At 42.6% G+C, this 20,278-nt stretch overlaps 1 protein-coding gene across 1 annotated transcript; it reads left to right on the forward strand.

Annotated features, from left to right (window-relative positions):
• Positions 1-460: 460 nt before the first annotated feature.
• On the forward strand, positions 461-19,885 carry RAD54L (RAD54 like). Its single transcript, XM_083511287.1, has 18 exons — positions 461-939; positions 1,775-1,861; positions 2,965-3,084; positions 3,962-4,022; positions 4,946-5,081; positions 5,723-5,792; positions 6,779-7,067; positions 7,602-7,726; positions 8,665-8,815; positions 9,554-9,680; positions 10,161-10,235; positions 11,819-11,949; positions 14,627-14,737; positions 15,340-15,463; positions 15,733-15,811; positions 16,556-16,735; positions 17,661-17,824; positions 18,976-19,885. Exons 1-18 carry the CDS (start codon positions 937-939, stop codon positions 19,175-19,177), a joined length of 2,235 nt encoding a protein of 744 aa, XP_083367413.1. The 5' UTR covers positions 461-936; the 3' UTR covers positions 19,178-19,885.
• The last annotated feature ends 393 nt before the right edge of the window (positions 19,886-20,278 follow it).

Consider the following 20,278-nt stretch of genomic DNA (forward strand, 5'->3'; position numbering starts at 1 on the left):
AATTATAAGAATCTGATGTGAAATTTCTAAGCAATGCAGCTGGTGTGTTGAGTGCTATGTAGTTTTATGCGAGAAGTGAAAATTGAAAATTAATTTAAAAATTTATTTTTTAAAATGATTTAAAGAGTACGTGGGTTTACTCTTGCAGAAGCCATGCTCATTCTTCTTCAGCAGATTTGTTCCTTTCTCTTCTCTGTGGATTCCGTCTGTGTCGTGTAACTGCTAACACCCCGCTGGCTGAGTCGGGATCCGAACCTGGGTCTCCTCCAACCCCCAACCCCGAGCCAGAACAGCATTTGCCGGCCAAGCTGGTGTGTCCTCCAGTTTTTGGACTACAACTCCCATCAGCCCCCGCCACCAGAGTGCCCCGCCCCCCTCCTAGCAAGGCTCCTCCTCCTCCTCCCTCCCTTCCCTCCTGTTGGCTGCCGAGTCCTTTTCCTCCCGACAGGCACCAGGAGCTGATCGATGGCCGCTTCCCCGGTCGGCGTGCTATTGGCCTTGCCTCGGCTGAGGGGCGGGGCGAAACCCTGGGAAACATCCGCGCGGGAAACAGAAAAGAGAGACGCGAGGAAGCGGCTGCTCCTCGCTTCGCGTCCCGGCCAGTGGCGCAGCCCTTTGACGCCCCCCGTCCACGTGCGACTGGCGGAGGGGCCTCGAGCCGCCTTCTCCACAGGTCCCCCCCCCCGCCCGCTTCCCTTTCCCCAACTGCCCGAGGGCTCCGACTTCGCCGCTGCCCCCTCCCCATAGGGAAGGCATTTCCACTGTGCCTCCTCTCGCCCCTTCCCCAATTCAGGCAGCTGCCACTGCTGCCTCCTGTTGCCTTCAGGGTCGCCCCCTCCCCGCCCTTCTTTCCTTCCTTCCTGCTTTCTCCTCGGTCCCTGTTCTTCTTTCCTCCGTTGCTCCCCACAGATGGAAATTAACTCGTCCTGAGAGGAAATGGTAAGCCTAGCGGGGAGTGGGGTGCCGAGAGAAATTCCCATAGGCAGTGCAGGATTTACGTATAAGCTAAACAAGCTATAGCTTAGGGCCCCACTGTCTTGCCCCCCCCCAAAAAAAATTAAAGGAAAAAACCCCTGGATGTACATTTCCAAAATATAAGATAAAAAAACCAAATAAAATAAAACCTACATACAGCAACAGTGGCAAATGGCTTTAGATACCTATTAGGTCCATAAATTACCATATAATCAACACAAAAAACAGTGACAATTTGTTGTTGACAAAGGACAGCTGGACATATAAAGGGCCCCATTACCTTCAGTACCTTAGGGCCTCATCAAACCTAAATCCGGCCCTGAGTGGGGAACCTGAGGAATTCCCATAGGCATTGTTAGGCTAAGTTTACATCATGCCGTAATAGAGAAATCGGACTCAGCTAGATTGCTAAAGTAAAAGCGTTGTATATGCAATATAACCAATGCTTTTTCCTTTTCTTTAAAAATGTTTAGGGGTACTCTCATTTTGACTCAAGAAAATTACCATTTTATAGTTCAAATCAGGGAAAATAAATACAGTAAATGGACAAAAGTACAAGGATTCACAAAATGCTTAGGGGTATGCATACCCCTGTGTCCCCCCGGAAAAAAGCATTGGATATAACACTGTGACACCAGATGGCTCTGTGGAGTCTAGTCTTTCCCTGTATGACTTGACAACACATTTAACTGCATTGCTTCTTTGAGGTCCTTTGAGGTTTGTTGAAAATGCAACTTCCACAGTATGCAGATTCTTAATAGGTCGCTTTGATCTATCACTCTCCTTTTTCTTTTTGCAGAGGAGAAGCCTGGCTCCTAGTCAGCTGGTCAAGAGGAAGCCAGAAGGGAATGGCTCTGATGAAGATGACACCTGGCATCCTGAAACTGTGAGCATCCTGTCAATCACTCTGTTGTACACTTGTGTCCTGCTTTCCTTCCATGATGGAATATGCTGACCAGACCCAGAGCTGCTGAGCTTCAGCAAGGAGACTGCATTGTTAAACCTTATTTGTATGAGGTTTTCCATTCCTTTGCTGTACCCATATATTCTCATTTCTCACTATGGATGTATCACTTGTGTAGTGGCTGACCTTTGGCCATAAACTCATTAGGGGGACTTATCTGTTGGCCTCAGTATATGGAATGTATTGTGGGTCAAGTATAATAATAATAATAATAATAATAATAATAATGCATCAATTTGGCTATTGTGATTGTTTGTGGGCAAGCATATTGCTTATATGATGATGGATGTATACTGCAAGGAGTTGGAGTCACTGGGACATCCTCAAGCTGGTTGTTCTCTTAGATGAAGCAAGTCCAGTCAATACAGATGCTACATTTTATGTGGTGGCTGGTATATTTGCACCTTGGAGTGTGTTCCTCTAGCTGATCTACATGTGGAAAATGTTTGTTAACCGAAGGATTATCTAATGAAATCCATATTTAAACAATTTTAAACACGCAACTCAACACAGCCAAATCTTACGTATGTTTATTTGAAAGTAAGTCTCATTGAGTTCAATGAACCTTGCATCCAAGAAAGTGTGCATAAGATTGTAGCTGTAGTCTTTTTCTCTTCTAAATAAATAAAAAGTAATTATTTTAGTAACTATTTGAAACAAATTAATTCATATTTGTATCCTTCCCTTCCTTGAGACATATATAGTAGAACTATCATTACAAGTTCTCTAATTGCAATAGCCCTCTTTTTGCTTTATGCTTCTTTATATCCAGTGTGTCCCAACCTCGACAATGTTTCAAACCCAATTTTAAACCATATTAGCCTTCCAAGCATGCTTGCATTTTGTTTTTGCGTTTGACAAGGTTTGTGGCACTGATGGTGAACATCACTTCATTGAAAAACAATTTAAAAAACCCGAAATGCTCAGATGCACAAATAATCTAACTGGATGGTTTTAGGCAGTATGACTGTGGTATGTACATCTGGGTTCTCCAATCCTAATGCAATATTTCTCATCTTTTCTAGACTCGGAAGAGACAGAAACATGGCAGCAAAGTCGATAACAGGGAGTGTTATATGTCGCCTTTCCGGAAGCCCTTGGCACAGTTAACCAATCAGCCTCATTGCCTTGATGGCAGTAAACATGCAAGTGATTTATTTATGTTTTCTCATGCAATTTTGCACAATTAACTTATTCCTGAGGGTGGGAGACAACACAGTTTCTAGTATGGCTCTTTTGTTGGTTGGGTTGTGGATGAACTCACACCACCTGAACGAGAAGCTGTGAGTTTGCAAAAGCACAAAGGCTATGAGCCAGAAGATCATAAGAACACAGATTTCCCTCCAATCTGCTGTGAAAAAAGTTTCTGTGTTATCTGTCTGTAGCCGGCTATAAGAACCTGGTGGTTTTGGATTGGGTTCATAGAGAGAAATGACACTTCTTTGGGATCAACTTCTTCCCAGTTAAATAGTATAGAAAGTGATTTTTATATATGTTCTCTCTGGAATATAATAGGAGAGACCTGTAAAGAATAGGCTGTTTATGAACTGTTCTTTATTTAGGAGCCTAATAGAAATGACTTGTTCAAAGAGCTCCCCAAATGTTTTACAAATAAAATAATAGATGAAATGCAGTAAAGTTTCTAAATATATTTATTATTATTTAAAACATTTTCTAAACCAATTGATTCTTAAACTCTCTCAAACCATTTACAAAAATACAAACGTACAAACAGAAAACCATCATAAAAACAGAGTTTTAGTACGTAATAATAGGGTCCAATCTGATGGTCATGGATAGCCTGGGGAAAAAGTGATATCTTTATAAGACTTCTGAAGCATCTGATAGATGATGTTTCATAAATGGCAGGAATAGTGGAAAATACTTGTCATTCAGTGCTAAATACATTTAGTTGGAAGCAAAATCTGCCAATCTCAGTATAAAGTTCATTATTGCTTACTGATTAGCTTGAAATGTATTTTAAATGTTAAACTAATGAATATTTTATACTTTAAATCCCAGGAGGCCTTTATTCGCAGCATTTTGTCAAAACCTTTCAAAGTTCCTATTCCAAACTACACAGGTAAATCCAAGGGGTTTCCCTCCTAACATTAAGTCTTACTTCGCCATCTGTTAACTCTGAATGTGTAGAATAATGAAGTTTTGTGTGTAAAAAAGAAAAAAAATGTATTAAAAATGTTGAATTATTAAGTGGTGGGCTGTAATGCTTATTTAGGCTGTCCTCTTATGCATGTTTACCTGAAAGTAAGCTTCTTTGAATGTAGTGAGACTTATTTCCAAGTAAATATGCATAACACTGGTCTATAAGTCATGTTGACTTACAGAACCCTAGATTTTAGTTATAATTTTGGGTCTCAGACTTCTTGAATTTTATGAAATGCCACCAAGTTTCAAAATGCACCTGCAGTTAATGGAAGAAGATAGACAAATATGCTTCCTTTGCTGGTTAGTTGTATATGGAAATTCATAGACTGAGTTGATGATACAAGCATAAGCTATGTGCCAGATATATGGGTTCATGAATCATTCCTTGATTCATGAACCTAAAACTTGTGAATAATTACTGTAGTTACACCTTCAAGTATTGGTCTAACTATCCTTTATTGACTAAGGGCACTGTGTGTGTGTGTGTGTTTTCTGATGAAGTCTGGATTTTTAGCAATGGTCATACATTTTGTTCAGGCCAGGTTTGGTGATAGAGATCTGGTGCTGTAGTTCAGAAGCTCTGTAATGGAACACCAATTTTTTTTGTTTCATGCTACTTGCTGCCTTCGTGCATAGTCTCAATCTGATAGCAATGGCACACCAGACTTAATGAGATATCTCTGCCATGTTTATTCTATAGCTTACATCTCACACATAGCACTTTATTCTTGGGGCTATCTTTCCCTAAAAGTCAGTGTGTTGTCACTGTAATAGGATATTTGACAGTCTTGCGTTTACTGAAAACAGTCAGCTTGCTGCTTTTTCTTTGTCCTCTTTCAGGTTCCCCAGGCTTTAGAGCTCTGGGTATCAAGCGTGCAGGACTCAGGCATGCTCTCCATGACCCTTTTGAAGAAGGAGCTCTGGTGCTCTACGAACCTCCACCTCTGACTGCTCATGACCAGCTGAAAATCGACAAGTGAGTTGCTTCCTTCCGACCTCCCCTCTCCCCACACCCAGTATGTTCTGTTCCACCATTTCAGCTTGGTTTGTGTATCTGTTTATATTTTGACAGATCTTAGAGTCGGCATGCAAGCTTAGTATTCAGTTGCCATTTTGCAGTCATTAGGCTGATTCATCTCCCATAATGGAGATGCAGTGGTGGATCACACCACTTGTTTCACACAAGAAAACTATCCAGATTGTTGAGGATGATTGATTCAGAAGGACATGAAGCATCGTTCCCTGTTCAGTAAATTCCTTACAAATATATCTTTATCAAACACAAACCACAGTGTTCATCATTGCTTGCTCATATTACTGAATTACTGTCATTACTGAATTACTGTTATTACTGAATTACTACATATTACTGTCCCCCAGTAATAAGATAGCTGTGCATTACTTCCTCTAGAGGGATGCAAAGCATGTTTGAATGTTGCTATGACTTTCAACTGGGTCTAGTTGGTTTTGACTGTGAAAGTAGCCACGTGGTAGGAGTCCCTGTCTTGTGAAGCAGAGTGGTGCATTAACAGGCCTTGTGCCCCTTGGGAATATCCTTCAGAATAGTGCTTTGACCTTTATGCCTGCTCTGATCTCTCCTTTGTTTCTTACCTGAAGGGACAAAGTGCCTGTTCATGTTGTGGTGGATCCTGTTCTCAGCCGTGTCTTACGACCCCATCAGAGAGAGGTGAGTTCTGCGAGATACCAAATGCAGCAGTAATGCTGCTCTGAACTTTTCACTGCATTGCCTCCATCGGCAGGTTCCAGCATTTTCTTTCACCCTAGAGAGTGGTCCTCTGGCAAGTGTGAAGAGCATTCCTAAACTTGAAGCTGTGGGGGGGGGGGTGGTTGTTGAGTAGGTGCCTAATGACACCTCCCAGCTTCAATATAGTGGTACCTTGGGTTAAGTACTTAATTCATTCTGGAGGTCTGTACTTAACCTGAAACTGTTCTTAACCTGAAGCACCACTTTATCTAATGGGCCCTCCCGCTGCTGCTGTGTCGCCGGAGCACGATTTCTGTTCTCAACCTGAAGCAAAGTTCTTAACCTTGAAGCACTATTTCTGGGTTAGCAGAGTCTGTAACCTGAAGCATATGTAACCCGAGGTACCACTGTATTGGGAGGAAAGCTAGGGGATTGCTTGATAACTGTGTGGCCAAGGGCCCTGAAGCACCTCCTCTATGTAGGGTCAAACCTGCAAGTCCCTGCTGTGCTCTGAAGCAGGGGAGGGGAGACTTCCTTTGCTGCTGCTGTTGGGAGATGCTGGGAGCCACTGTGCAGCAATGGCCAAGGACCCCACGCCCACCTGCTTACTTTTCCTGTAACTAGCGCACTTCACACACCCCTTTCCTGCAGGCTTCTGTGTCTGCTGCTTCTAGCTGAGTGGCTGCAACAATTTTCCCTGCGCTTCAAAGGCCAGGCTAAAATGGCAATTCCCTGCACTATGAGCTGTGACACTATTGGCTGTTGTTGGAACCTGTGCATTTCTGAGCAAATCTTTGTGTCTCTCCAGTTTCCCAAGCTCTTCTGTTGGGAGCAATGTTGTAATCGGTATTGAATACCAATAGCTTCCTGTGCATGCAGTCGCAATTTGCGCAGGTGCTGCTTCATGCACAATATCACTTTTCGTCCTGCAAGTCTATTCTAATACAAGGGAAACGCTTTTCGTGCAGGGGGTGAAGTTCCTGTGGGAGTGTGTGACAGGCCGCCGCATCCCTGGAAGTCATGGCTGCATTATGGCAGATGAGATGGGTCTGGGCAAGACCTTGCAGTGCATCACTCTGATGTGGACGCTCTTGCGCCAAAGTCCAGATTGCAAGCCTGAGATCGACAAGGCCGTTGTGGTCTCGCCTTCCAGCCTGGTGAAGAACTGGTACAATGAAGTGGGTAAATGGCTTGGAGGAAGGATTCAGCCACTGGCTATCGATGGCGGCTCCAAGGAGGATATAGACAGGAAGCTAGGTATGGAGGCTTCACAATATGTGCTTTTAAAAAAGAAAGAAAACGATTTACTGTAAAGCAAGAACACTACATAAGCTGTAGTCCCTCATACTAAGTTGCGACAACCATCACATTCTTGGCAGGCTTTAATTCACAGATTCATGCTGAGGAATTTGATAAATGGTTTCTGCAGTTGTGAACAGAGGGTAAAAACAGCAGAGCTAGCAAAGGACTAGAAATAGGTTTATAGAGGTCCTAGTAAGAGAACTTTGGTCGGTAGCTTGTGGGACCTGGATGACCTAGACTCTTCCAACTCTGCCGTGGATCTCTTGAGCCACTTTGAGGAGTGGAGATGAAGGAAATAATGCACTGTGATTCTTTGGATGTAAAAAACACTTTGTTGCAATATAGCAGAACACAAAAAGTAAGTGTAGAGGTAAATGTGGGATGCACAGTTTTGCAAAACTGCTTATTCCTAAAGCTTACGCTGTCTCCCCTTGGCTTTCAAATACACCTCACTTATTTTTCTTTTGCTGTTTTTATTTTTCCTAATAGCTGGGTTTATGAACCAGCGAGGCCTAAGAGTCCCATCCCCGATCCTGATAATTTCCTATGAAACATTCCGACTTCATGCTGAAGTCCTCCAGAAAGGGAGTGTTGGGTTGGTCATATGTGATGAGGTAGGTGGAAAGCAGCTGGTATTCTCGTTAGCGAGTGATCGATCGCCCATGGAGTCAAAATTTGGCTGATGTCACTCAGCTTCAGTGGTGAGCCTGGGCAGGAATTTCTAGCCACTTAATTGGCAACATGCAGGAAGGTTTGCCCCTACGCTAAGTGCAGCTGAGGGCTAAACCCAAAGTTTCTGTGACTGCATGGTTAGCAACCACACCAGCGGTTCTTAACATTTAAAATGGATGGGGGATGATATTGGTGCATCAAAACCATAAGGCAGAGAGCAGAATTTCAACCTTTCCTTCCCCACCTGTTATCCTGATGCAAATAGAACCCCTTCCCCAGTAACTAGCAGTAGAAGTCAAAACTCCTCTTGGTGCAAGAGTATTATTATTATTTTTTAAGTGGCGTTGCTATCCCTGTGCCAAAGAAGCAGCTTGATGCTTACAGCACCTGTTCTCCCCTCCTGGCTCCCCATGTCTTGCAGTTCTCTCAGGTACTAGGGATCCTTTAAGAGGGAGATGCCAGGGATCTGAACCTGAGACATTTTGCATGCAAAGCAAAAGAGCTCATCCCCACTGCCCCCCCTTGTGTTTTCCCAGAGGACCTATATTAGATTTAGTCCCATCCCATAATCTTGTATAACTACTTTGGTTCATCGGAAGCCTTTGCAACGTATCCCTTCTCCCTTTATTAATTATTAGCACTTGTCATTGCTTCCAGTGGTTAGCTGCTAGGACATCATAGTGCTCTTCAGGTGTCTTATAACTAGCAGTTAAATAAACCCAGTGGGGGGGGGGAAGGGTTGCAGTAGGAACATGCACCTATTAGTATATTTCTTATTTTGTAGTGCTTAGATTTAATCATGTCTGCAGGTTTATAAGATAGGTATATTGATTCTGCAAAAGTAAATATGCATGCATCCTGTTACTCTTTCATTTTTCAGGGTCACAGGCTGAAGAACTCAGATAACCAAACTTACCAAGCTCTGAACAGCCTGAAAACTGCACGGCGAGTGCTCATCTCAGGAACCCCCATTCAGAATGACCTCCTTGAATACTTCAGTCTAGTACATTTTGTCAACTCGGGCATCCTCGGTAGGGACTTCTTTTTTAAAACAACAGCAACAGCAGTAAAATAAGTCTGAAGTTGGCAGCCCAAGTTTCTAAGTTCCCCACCATATTGACTGGGTGTGGGGAAGTGTGGTTGTGTGCTGCAAGTGTATATCAAATTGCCACTCACACTGTGTTTCACACATTATTATAGTGTAGCTCTGTTCCACAGAACAGTGGTGAACCATTTTATTGGAAGATGTGGACTAATCAAAGTGCTGCTAGCTTTGGAGTTCCAAAAAAGTGTGAACCACCTCTTGGGAGTCTGCTAGGGAACCGTTTGGGAACAGAGTGACTATATTTCCAGCTATGTCATATGCTTACCTTTCAATTTTGGCCCAGATGTCTGCTGTGTCTGCTTTCCTCAGCATCTTATTAAATGACCAAGGTTCTGTCAATGTTTAAAAGTGTTGTATAATTGGATCTCTCATTAAGTGAGAGCAGGTGGGACTTGAAGGCATAAGTGATGATGCATCCAAGGCAAAGGAATGGCTATTTCTAAAGTTTCACATGCCTTTCTGAATTATGAGGTTCTGCCTGATCCAGAAAAAAAAGCTGTTGTCTAAACCTACTAGGCTACAGAGACATTTACGTGCATCAGAAAGTTTGAAATGCAATGGAAGACATGTTTGAAATAGTTAATAGCATTTAAAACTTGCAACAGAATATAGAAAATGAAAGGTCGGGCTATTCCTCATCATCAGGTTTTGCTTTTTTGGACAGGGACAGCTCAGGAGTTTAAAAAGCACTTTGAAATTCCCATCCTGAAAGGCAGGGATGCTGATGCAAGTGAAGCAGGAAGACACAAAGGAGAGGAGAGGCTTAAAGAGCTGATCAGCATTGTCAACAGGTGAAGTTCACAAGTTTCCCTTTTTTATCCTAGGAGCACTTTATTTCCCTAGTTCTAACTCCCCAGATTGTGCTGTGGTAGTTAAAGCTACTTTGACCCTGGAAACAGCTCAGTTCATTATTGCTCATAATTCATCCCTGTAGTCTCTGATAGAGCTCAGAAAGTGCAAATCCATTCATCTTTAAGTCATCACCCAACAATTGCTATGGGTCATGTACAGTCAGTCTCTCCAAATTGATTTTTTCTTCTCATTGTGACGCTACTCTTGAGTGCTTTGATCGGCTGAGAAAGAAAGTGGGTTTTGGTTTTTTTGCTAAAATGGATGTTCACTTGTTGTCAGAGCTCATGCATGCTGATCAAAGTCTGCAGAGCTGTTATCTGAAAGATCTCTGTTAACACCAGGAAGGTGTTCTGCCGGAAGATGGTCATGGGCTTAGGTATTCTTGTTAACAGCATTAAATTTATTTTGTTCCTTTCTAGGTGTCTTATAAGGAGGACTTCAGATATTCTTTCCAAATACCTTCCAGTGAAAATAGAACAGGTGGTGTGCTGCAGGTACAAGATGCAAGTGCAGCTTTTAAAACAAAGCACAGACTTTTCAAACTTAATCAAGAAATGCGGTGGATTCACTCTTGCCTTGCTAAGCAAGAGTTATTAGAAACGTTCTGATCTGTGTTACTCTGGGTGTTGTGGCAGAATATTCCCTTTGCCCCTTTTCGTAACAGCCAATTAACCTTCCTTCTTAAATTCTGCTGAATTTATCAGCACAATGAATTCCTTTATTGGAGTCACTATATTTTTAAAAGTTATGTTTAATTTATTTTAGTATGTAAGTGCACTGATCCTAAGTAACTTGCCTCTGAATGAAAAGGAAGAAACTGAGTTATTGACATATATAATACCCCCCCCCCGGCAAAGCAAAAAAAAAAAAAAGCCAGCATAATTAATTCGGTGATGGAGCTTGCCTCAAAACTATTCTGAAAGAACCACATTCATCTAGATGTCAGAGAATAGTGCCTTTCTTATTCTGCTTAGCTACAACAATGGTTTGTGTTGTTGTTTTTTGCTTTTCATCCAAATCTAATCGTACCCTTTATAAAATGTTCTGCATTAATGAAGTCGGGAAAATCAATCACGTTTTTAGATGCTATTCAGTATTTTTTTGTGTGTTTTAAAGAATGTGCAACTCATTTGTTGCACGTCAAATAGCTATAAACTGCTATAGATGATGTTGGACCTTTAAAAAGAATGCTTTTTTTAAAAAAGTATTTTTCTCTATGAACCTTAATAAAATGTATTTAAAAGCAAATAAAAATAATGCTTTTAAGGCACCGGGTTTCAAGCAGCAACTTGGTGAGCAGCAAGATGTGTAGACAGGAGGTCTTTCCTTAGCAGCAAGGTTGAAAAACACTGACTCTGTAAGGGACACCATGTCCTAAGACAATCATGTATGCTAATAGTAGGAATAGCTGTATGAAAGATGTGATGAAACAGCCACCCACCAGTGTCTTCCTGCTTGATAGTTTACTCTTTGGAATGTCACTGATGTTCTGAGAGATTCTGGGGAAAATAATTTTTCAAAGTTAGGGTGTAGGTCACTGAGAATGCAGTATTCTGACTTGCAGTCTTTTGTTCTGGTTTGAGCATGCTGGCAGAGTTAATAGCATAAAAGTGAAAGTTAATGCTGCCAACATGTCTAGCCTTCCACCTCTAGATATTTGCATTTTTAACAGTGATTTTAGCATGGCAGCTTTGAGACTGTGGAAAATGGAGCTTTATTATTATTAAGAGTCCAATTTAAAGACCAGTTTGTGAATTAAACGAATGAATTAAAAGAAGAATCAAAACCAGACTCTGGAGAATGGCTTTCTTTTAAGACTAGGGTATTGCACAGGTCCACCAAAGTCAGTGACAATTTAGTTCCTCTTGTACACCAAGTTTCCTTCTGAGTTTGCAAGAAGGGGAATTCAGTAGCTCAAGTAGGTTATACCCTTTGGAAAGTTTTGAGTTATTTTGCATTAAATGTTCATTTGGGACCTAACCTAAGCGATTCCAACATGGATTAGATAAGATGGGATTTTTTATAGTGGTCATCTGTTCAGTGATTGGAACATGATTGATGTCTCGTTTCACCTCAGGCTGACTCCCCTTCAGGCAGACCTGTACAAACGCTTCCTCAAGCAAGCAAAGCCCGCCGAGGAACTGAAGGAAGGGAACATGAGTGTTTCATCCCTTTCCTCCATCACATCGCTGAAGAAACTCTGTAATCGTAAGTCATCCTGTCAGTTTATGTATACAATGCCCTGTGCCAATGGAACAGAAAGTTAGAAACAAGATAAATCTCTGTTGAATGGTTTGCAACCTGAAGTTGAAGTGCTCTTGTGTACTAGAGCCCTGGTCATTAAGATGGTGTTTTTAAAACACTTCTGCTAAGCAGTGTTAGAAACTGAGATATGAAAGCAAGGAGCTAAATAGCACCTTAAAGCTAGGTTATGGGCGCAACAACAGAATGTCTAGGTGTACTTTTTTATAACAAGAGTTCAAAGCTGAAAATGAATGAACTGCAGCTAAAATATTATGCTCATTCTTCACACGGTCTAGTGCTTCCCCTGATCTCTTAAGAGGGTCTCTTCTCCAATCTTCAGAGAGTACCTGGAAGTGGAGAGGCAGAAAAAGGTCCTCCTTTCCTTCCACTCTGCAGTTTTACTCTGAAATGTTAGGCGCAGTACTGCGCCCAGAACTCAGAAACTGCACACACTAATGAAATTCCCTGTCACAAAATGCGCCTAGAACAATGGGAGTTTCAAACACTGCTGCTAAGGCTAAATTCCAAAGCAGTGATGCTGCATGGCAGTTAAAAAGAATAAATTACGTTTTGTAGGTATTGAAACAAAATAGGGTTCATAATCTTGGCTCACTGTGTTAAGGGCATGGGCATTTTGGGTTTGAGGAATAGAAAAAACTCAGTTCACAGTCTCTGATTTCCTTGTTGGAGAAAGTGAAGTTGCTGCACTATTATGCTTCAACTTCTGTGCAAGCGTAAAAGAAGCATGCTCTTCGAAAGGATTGGAAGTATTTTTGTATGTTGTCCCTCTCAGTCATCTAAGCCACCCCTGAACCTCCCCTCTTGGAACTCCGCAATTTATAAACTAAACTGCTTTTTCCGCCCTGAGGAAAAGCACAGTTGTCTAAACTGGAGCACGTGCCTTCTTTTGTTTTTACTGGTTTTTCACAAGCCCCTGCATTTTGCTTTATGCTCTAAGTGGGGATAGGCAGATGTTTGTCCCATGTAAAGATTTTCCATGTTGAAAGTTTGAGACTCTGGTGCCCTCTTCTGGACTCGAGTTTGCTTGGGCTGGTGGCTGGCCTTCTAGTGCCTGAATAATACATTGGGATACAGGCTTCTTACTTACAGGACCTTGCAGCAATGCAAAAATGTGCTTTGCCTCTCCACACCCTCTTGGGTTTTAGCTGGTTTTAAAAAAGTAATCTTTAATTTTGAATCTTAGCACTCTCATAATTAATGTACACATTTTTAATCTATTGCGTAATGTGACTATGGGTTTAAAGTCCCTACTATGCATGCTCATGGTTTAAATGCTTGGTGGTGCTATTTTTGAACGTGGGAGCAGATAGTTTGGGTTTCTTATGGGAAATCAAGGCACCCTTAAATGGAAAGAGAACTAGATAAGCTAGCAGTGTATATGGGCCAGTGTGGAACAGAGGATGCTGTGGAGTCTGGATGAATGCAGAGATACAGGTTCAAAACACTGCTTAGTTATGGAACAAGCAAGCAATTATGAGCTACATTCAGAAGGTTACTTGTGGACCGAGGAACACTTGATGTGTGAAAAGGAATATATACAATGTATGGTAATTTATTGTCAGAGAAGCCCCCTAAATCAAGGGTGGGAAACCTGTGGCCCTCCAGATGTTGTTTGGCTCCTCCCATTAACCCCTGGGCAACACAGTCAATGATCACGGTTGATGGGAGTTGTAGCTAAGCAACATCTGGAAGGCCACAAGTCCCCCCACAGTGCCAGGGGTCTGCAACCTTTAAGACAAAAAGAGCCAATTGGACCCGTTTCCGAAGGAAAAAAAAACTGGGAGCCGCAAAACTCGTCATTATAAAAATAACTTTTTTGTCACTTTTTTATTATTTCTTTGTTTGACCCCTCAGAATTACTCCTCATAGAAATAAATGTTAAATTAACAAGTTACCTTTTTGTGTGTGTGTGTTCTTCACTCCCCTTCAAAACAGTGACCAGCATACATGCCCCCTTTCAATGCAGTGACCAGCGTACATGCCCCTTACAATGTAGCGGGTGGGAAGGTGACGTCGGGACGGTGCGTGACTAATGCACGCACCGCCCCCATGTGACGTCACAGCCAGTACAGCGCCCGCCACAGTGGGGAGTGTCGGGGCGCACAATGCGCCTCCTCCCCTCGCTAGTATCCGCCCCGGAGCCGCGGCAAAGGTGTAAAAGAGCCACATGCGGCTCCGGAACCGCGGGTTGCAGACCCCTGCCCCACACCAACTCTACATAAAAGTTAGTGATTTAAAATGATCATGTGTAGAGTTATAGTTTTCAGGAACTAGACCAGCCTTTCTCAACCTAGACGTTGTTGGACTACAACTCCCATCATTCCTAGCCAGCATGGCCAGTGGTCAGGGATGATGGGAGTTGTAGTTCAAGAACATCCGGGGACCCAAGGTTGAGAGAGGCTATACTAGACCACTGCATGTTAAATACAGGGGGAGATTATAGAACTGTTTAGATGATGATGATGATGATGATTAGGCGTTGCAGTTATTTCTGTCCAGAGATAATAGGACTGTGTAAGGAAGCTGTTTCCGTCACATTAAGACCAATCCTTCCACCTTGCTAAACAGAAAGTGTGTCGACTCCAGTTCTGTGCAGTGATTCTTGATAACTTTTCTCTAGATCCTGCCCTGATCTATGAAAAGTGCGTGGAGGAGGAGGAGGGGTTTGTGGGTGCTCTGCAGTTATTTCCTTCTGGCTATAGCACCAAGTCCGTAGAACCTCAGCTCTCAGGTAAATGTTGCTGCAAAAACGTATCTGTGTGAGAGATTATATTGGGGATTGATTTCTCAGCACTGTTTATAGCAGGGGTCTCCAACCTTCCCAATGGGCATCTGTTGAGAGAGTGTTGTGGGCATGAGTCACAAAACTACTGCCAAGGGAGCGTGGCATAACACAAAATCGAAGAGCAAATAGTCATTGCTGCTCCCTGCGGTCCTCCTGGACAATCTCATGCTTGTCATGGGAAGTCAAGTCACCTGTGTCCTGCTGTCCCCTGGAATCCACACAGTACTGATTCCTCCCCCTGCCCCATCAATGATGTTGTTGTTGTCTAATAGCAGAGAGCATCCCCCAGTATCCGCTCTTTCTGCCCTAGTGCATCTCTCAGTGTCACACACACACACTTGAGCAGCCCACTGCCTACAGTCAAAAGAGCCCCTCCAAGGGCAAGAGAAGTGCCTGCCATTTATTTAAAAATTCACAAGGTTCACCAGGCTGGAACCCACAGGCACTGTGTTGTCCTTGGTCGCCAAGAAAAGCCTTTGCATCTGTGGGCATTGGGTTGGCGGTTCCTGGTTTTATAGCGTTTATATTCATTAATTTTTTTCCTTCAGGAAAGATGCTGGTTTTGGACTACATTTTGGCAGTTACGAGGAGCACCAGTAATGACAAAGTAGTCCTAGTTTCTAATTATACTCAGACGCTGGATCTCTTTGAGAAACTCTGCAGAGCTAGAAGGTATAATGACTGAGAGGTTGTGAGTATTTGAGAGAGAACCTAAGAGGAAGTCTTCCTTGGGAATGATGGGTGCAGAAATGATGGGTCAGGCTTGGCCTGATGTCTCCATAAATCTATTCTAAAACTCTCCTCCCCCAGTATTGCCTTAATTTTTTCCTGATATTAAATTCACTTGTAGAATTATCCCATGTGAAAGGGGTGAAATTGCAGCTATTTCAAGGACATATTGGTATTATGATCTTAATTTGCCCTCTTTTTGTGTCTGTCAGGTACCTGTATGTCCGTCTGGATGGCACCATGTCCATTAAAAAGAGAGCAAAGATAGTGGAGCGTTTCAACAGCATTTCTGTAAGTGAAACTTCCAGGCTCAATTTACACCCTATCTAGTTCCACCCTTTCTACAAAACAGGGCAGAAGTGGTTACAATATAGTTTTCCAGTAAAAAAGCCTCTTTGGCCTCCTGCATTTTAAAGCCAGTTATAGCCAAAATATGTACCCCTGCTTGAAATAGAGGTATACTTGCAATAGGAAAATATTTTCAGCATGACTTTCCAATGAGCGTTCATGGCTGTTACACAAATCCAGTGATGTGATACAGACATGTACTTTGGTGCATGATCCCTTCTCCAGTTGGGAATCTTTTTTATCCGGTGTCCAGGGGTCAAGAAAACCCAGCATGGTTAGAACAGGAAGAGAGGAGGTTGATGTGGAGTTAGGATGGATGCTGCATTATCGCCCTGTCGAGATTTGTGCCTCTAGTTTTCCATCAGTGTTACTAAGTCTTCTAATTATAAGCTTTCATGTACCGGTACGTATTACTGGTTGGAGAATACACGAACAAGTAGTACCAATAATCTTTGGCTGTATATATATTTGTAGGACAACGGCTTGTGATGTTCTTCACTACAAAGTTGGAAGAGCCCAGTATCTTTAGACTGAAAGGAAGAAAGAGTAGTCTATTAACCAACGTTTGTGCTCATTCATTTTGCATACAAAAGGATAATTTGAAGTGTGTTTTTGCAGAAATAACCTACTGAGTCAGTAGTATCACTTGTGCTGGGCACCTAACTTGAGTTTCTCTGGTCCCCCCAGAACCCTGAATTCATTTTCATGCTGAGCAGCAAAGCAGGTGGCTGTGGCTTAAATCTGATTGGAGCAAACAGACTTGTGATGTTTGACCCAGACTGGAACCCAGCCAATGATGAACAAGCCATGGCCCGGGTCTGGAGAGATGGCCAGAAGAAGACTTGCTATATCTATCGATTGCTTTCGGTAAGACTTGGGTTCCAACCCTGCTTGTGACTGTCCTCATCGCAGAGTACAGATGGCAAAGCTTGAGTCTGTTGCAAAAAGAAACGAGTTTGTAACAGGTGTCTGATTTCCAATTGCACAAGGGTAGCTGGTGTCATGGCATGCAAAAGCATAAATGTTTTGAACGGACTACAGTGGAGCCTGGTTTTTTACCAATCTGTTATGATAGTGGGCATGCGCAGTGATGTAAAGCGAACTAAAGCTTCATCGGGACATGTCCCAGACGTAAATCTTTGTTTAGAGGCATATCCCCATCAGGCTTAAAGGTTAAGGCCAATGGTTTTCCACTGCTGCCTGAAAACTGAAGCCACAGCTGCTTTTGGACTATCTATCCTGGTCTTTCAACCAGGAGTTTATATTGTAATCTTTTATATATATAATAATGAGCATATAGTGTCCTATGGCAAGATCTTAAAGTAGTTAAAGTTACAAGTTGAAACAGAATAAAAATAACGTAACTGGCTAACATATAACACCCCGTTTAACAGTTAAGCACCCTACAGATGTGAAGTCTTTGGCCAAATTTCAGAGCCTTATTCCTTATTTACATGCTGAACAAGCTATACAGCAGGCTTCCTCAACCTCGGCCCTCCAGATGTTCTGAGACTACAATTCCCATCATCCCTGACCACTGGTCCTGCTAGCTAGGGATCATGGGATTTGTAGGCCAAAAGCATCTGGAGGGCCGAGGTTGAGGAAGCCTGCTGTACAGGATTGGTGCCCAGAGGGCAATTTTTTGAGAAGGGAACAATGTGAGGAATGGATGGCGCCATTCTTCACCCTTGATTGGGAGTGCATGGCAATTGGAATGTGGAAATCAGGTTCTGGCTAAAGAACATATAACGCTTATAAGGATTCTTGGGCCTTTCATTTTGTATCCTTTTAGACAGGGACAATTGAGGAAAAGATCTTTCAGCGGCAGACCCACAAGAAGGCTCTCAGCAGCTGTGTCGTAGATGAGGAGCAGGATGTGGAAAGACACTTCTCTCTTGGCGAACTGAAGGAGCTTTTCACACTCAACGAGACCACCGCAAGTGATACCCATGACAAGTTAGTATTGGAAGAGCTGTGGGTAATGTGTTGGGGGACACAAATGAAGGCTTTTGTGTGGTATGTTTATCCAGAACAAGTAAGAAAAATTATCCCTATGTTCAGGCTGTATATGCAGCAATAGATTAGGACCACATCAGCCCACCATGTCCCTCTCTACATGATCATGTATTGGCCTTAACATTTGTGTAGGTTAATGGTATTGTGAGCTGTATGCCTCCAGCCTTGCAGTACACAAATGTGCCTGCCTGTTGGACTCTATGTGAGTAGGCCCCTATGGAAACATGTACTGGTATGATCCCAGTTCACCTGCTACTCATGCTAATTGGAAGTGTTCATTTTTGGGTTTGGGTTAAATTGCTTCATAGGACTTTAGTGTGTGGCTACAGTGGTGCCTCGCAAGACGAAAAGAATCCGTTCTGTGATTCTCTTCGTCTAGCGGTTTTTCGTCTTGTGAAGCAAGCCCATTGATGGATTAGTGGCTTTTAGCGGCTTATCTGCTGATCGGATCAGCTGATAAGCGGCTTAGCGGCTTAGAAAAAGGGGGGAAAGGAAAAAAACCCCGCAGGAACTCGCAAGGCATTGTCGTCTTGCGAAGCAAGCCCATAGGAAAATCGTCTTGTGAAGCACCTCCAAAACGGAAAACTCTTTCGTCTAGCGAGTTTTCCGTCTTGCGAGGCATTCGTCTTGCGGGGCACCACTGTATATGGTTGTAACCCATCCTGGGACCTTTTGATGAAAGACAGGTAAAAAAAATCTTAAAATAAATATATATTCCTAGGGCTCTAAACCCTCTTAAGAGATTATTAGTGTGCTTGACTGAAGGTCTGAATATCGTAACTTTACTTTGGGAAGGGGTGTGTATGTGTGGCTTTGTATACCAGGAAAGATGGAAGCAAATGTTTTAATCCCAGTTTTGGGTACACGCACTGATTTCTGCCTAGACTTTCATCATCAGCTATTATCTTTGTTGGTGTCATGAGTGCATTTCACCTAGTAAGTAAAATAGAGCATGCTTCTAAACGATACAGCCTTTGCAAACAATAGTGTCTTCAAGATTGCAAGCCCTTTAAGCTCAGACAATGAAAGCCCGGAGATAAAGTTATGTAGAGGCTCTGGCCCTTGTTAGCACAATGCACTCTTCGTTGCAGGATCAAGTGTCGTCGCTGTGTGAATGGCCATCAAGTCAGGCCACCTCCAGAGGGGTCTGACTGCACTTCTGACCTATCCCAGTGGAACCACTGTGCTGAAAAACGTGGACTCCAGGACACAGTCCTCAAGGCTGCTTGGGATGCTGCTGTCACCTTTACCTTCCATCATCATTCCCATGAAGAACAACGGGGGATTCCATGACCGTTGGTTTGGACTGACTTTCTGAAACTCAGGCTATTTGTTATCCTGATCGACCCTGTTTAAGATCACACTTTTTCTCCCATTGCCGTGGGAGAACTTTATCTTCTTTGGTGTTTCAAGGCTACCTTTACAAAAGTGGTAGGCCAAATCAGTTGGTCATAGAGCATTAGTGTAATTATGTTTATGAAACCTGGCATGTATGGGAAGACCGCGACAGAAAACTGTTCACTTCTGATCATGGTATTGGTCCCATGCTACTTTATCACTCTTTGGACTATGTTACTTGTTGTGAAAAATTTAAAGACATGCCGACAAAGTTAATTTTTCAAGAAGAACAGTGAACAATGGATATACATACAATTTATTGAAACTGAATTTCTTGCTGTTAAATAGTAATCAAAGATCTGTTTTAATTCTGATAATGAGGTAGTGTAAATAGAATCTGGAAACCTCAGAATCAAAGCAGATGGAAGAAAGAAGTCTGTTTTTCCACTTGAACCTCAGATGGTTGATACCTTAGCTCTCCAGGCAGAAGATTCACTTAAGGAAAATTGAGTTCACGAGTACCGGGACAAAATATTTCTGTATCTTAACTCCTTAAGCTTATTTATTGACTCTCCACAGCATTGACTTTAAAAGATAGTGATAACATATGTGCCAGTTATCGCTGTCCTGTTTTTATAGAGTAAAATAAAATGTAGACTGCAATACTTCGAACAGCAATGTGGGGCTTAACTTGGTGGGAAGACTTCTAACATTCATATGAGTGAGGTGTTGGGACTTCACCTCTCAACCTCTTAAACCAGTCAGCATCTCATCCTATGAAGCTTATGTAACAGTAATTTTAGGGGTGATTGTTATAAATGGAAGTGTTCAGTCTTCCTTTGCATACCTAGCCATGGCTGAAACCTTGACCTTTGAGGTTCAGGGGAAGTCAAAACACTGCAATCCTGTTCATGTCACCTCAGAAGTGCTGAGTTCAAAAGTTTAAAAAGGTAAAGGTACCCCTGACCATTAGGTCCAGTTGCGGACGACTCTGGGGTTGCAGCGCTCATCTTGCTCTATAGGCCAAGGGAGCTGGCATTTGTCCGCAGACAGCTT

This window comes from Podarcis liolepis (assembly GCF_965112155.1).
Source record: "Podarcis liolepis genome assembly, chromosome: 6".
Taxonomy (NCBI): Eukaryota; Metazoa; Chordata; class Lepidosauria; order Squamata; family Lacertidae; genus Podarcis; species Podarcis liolepis.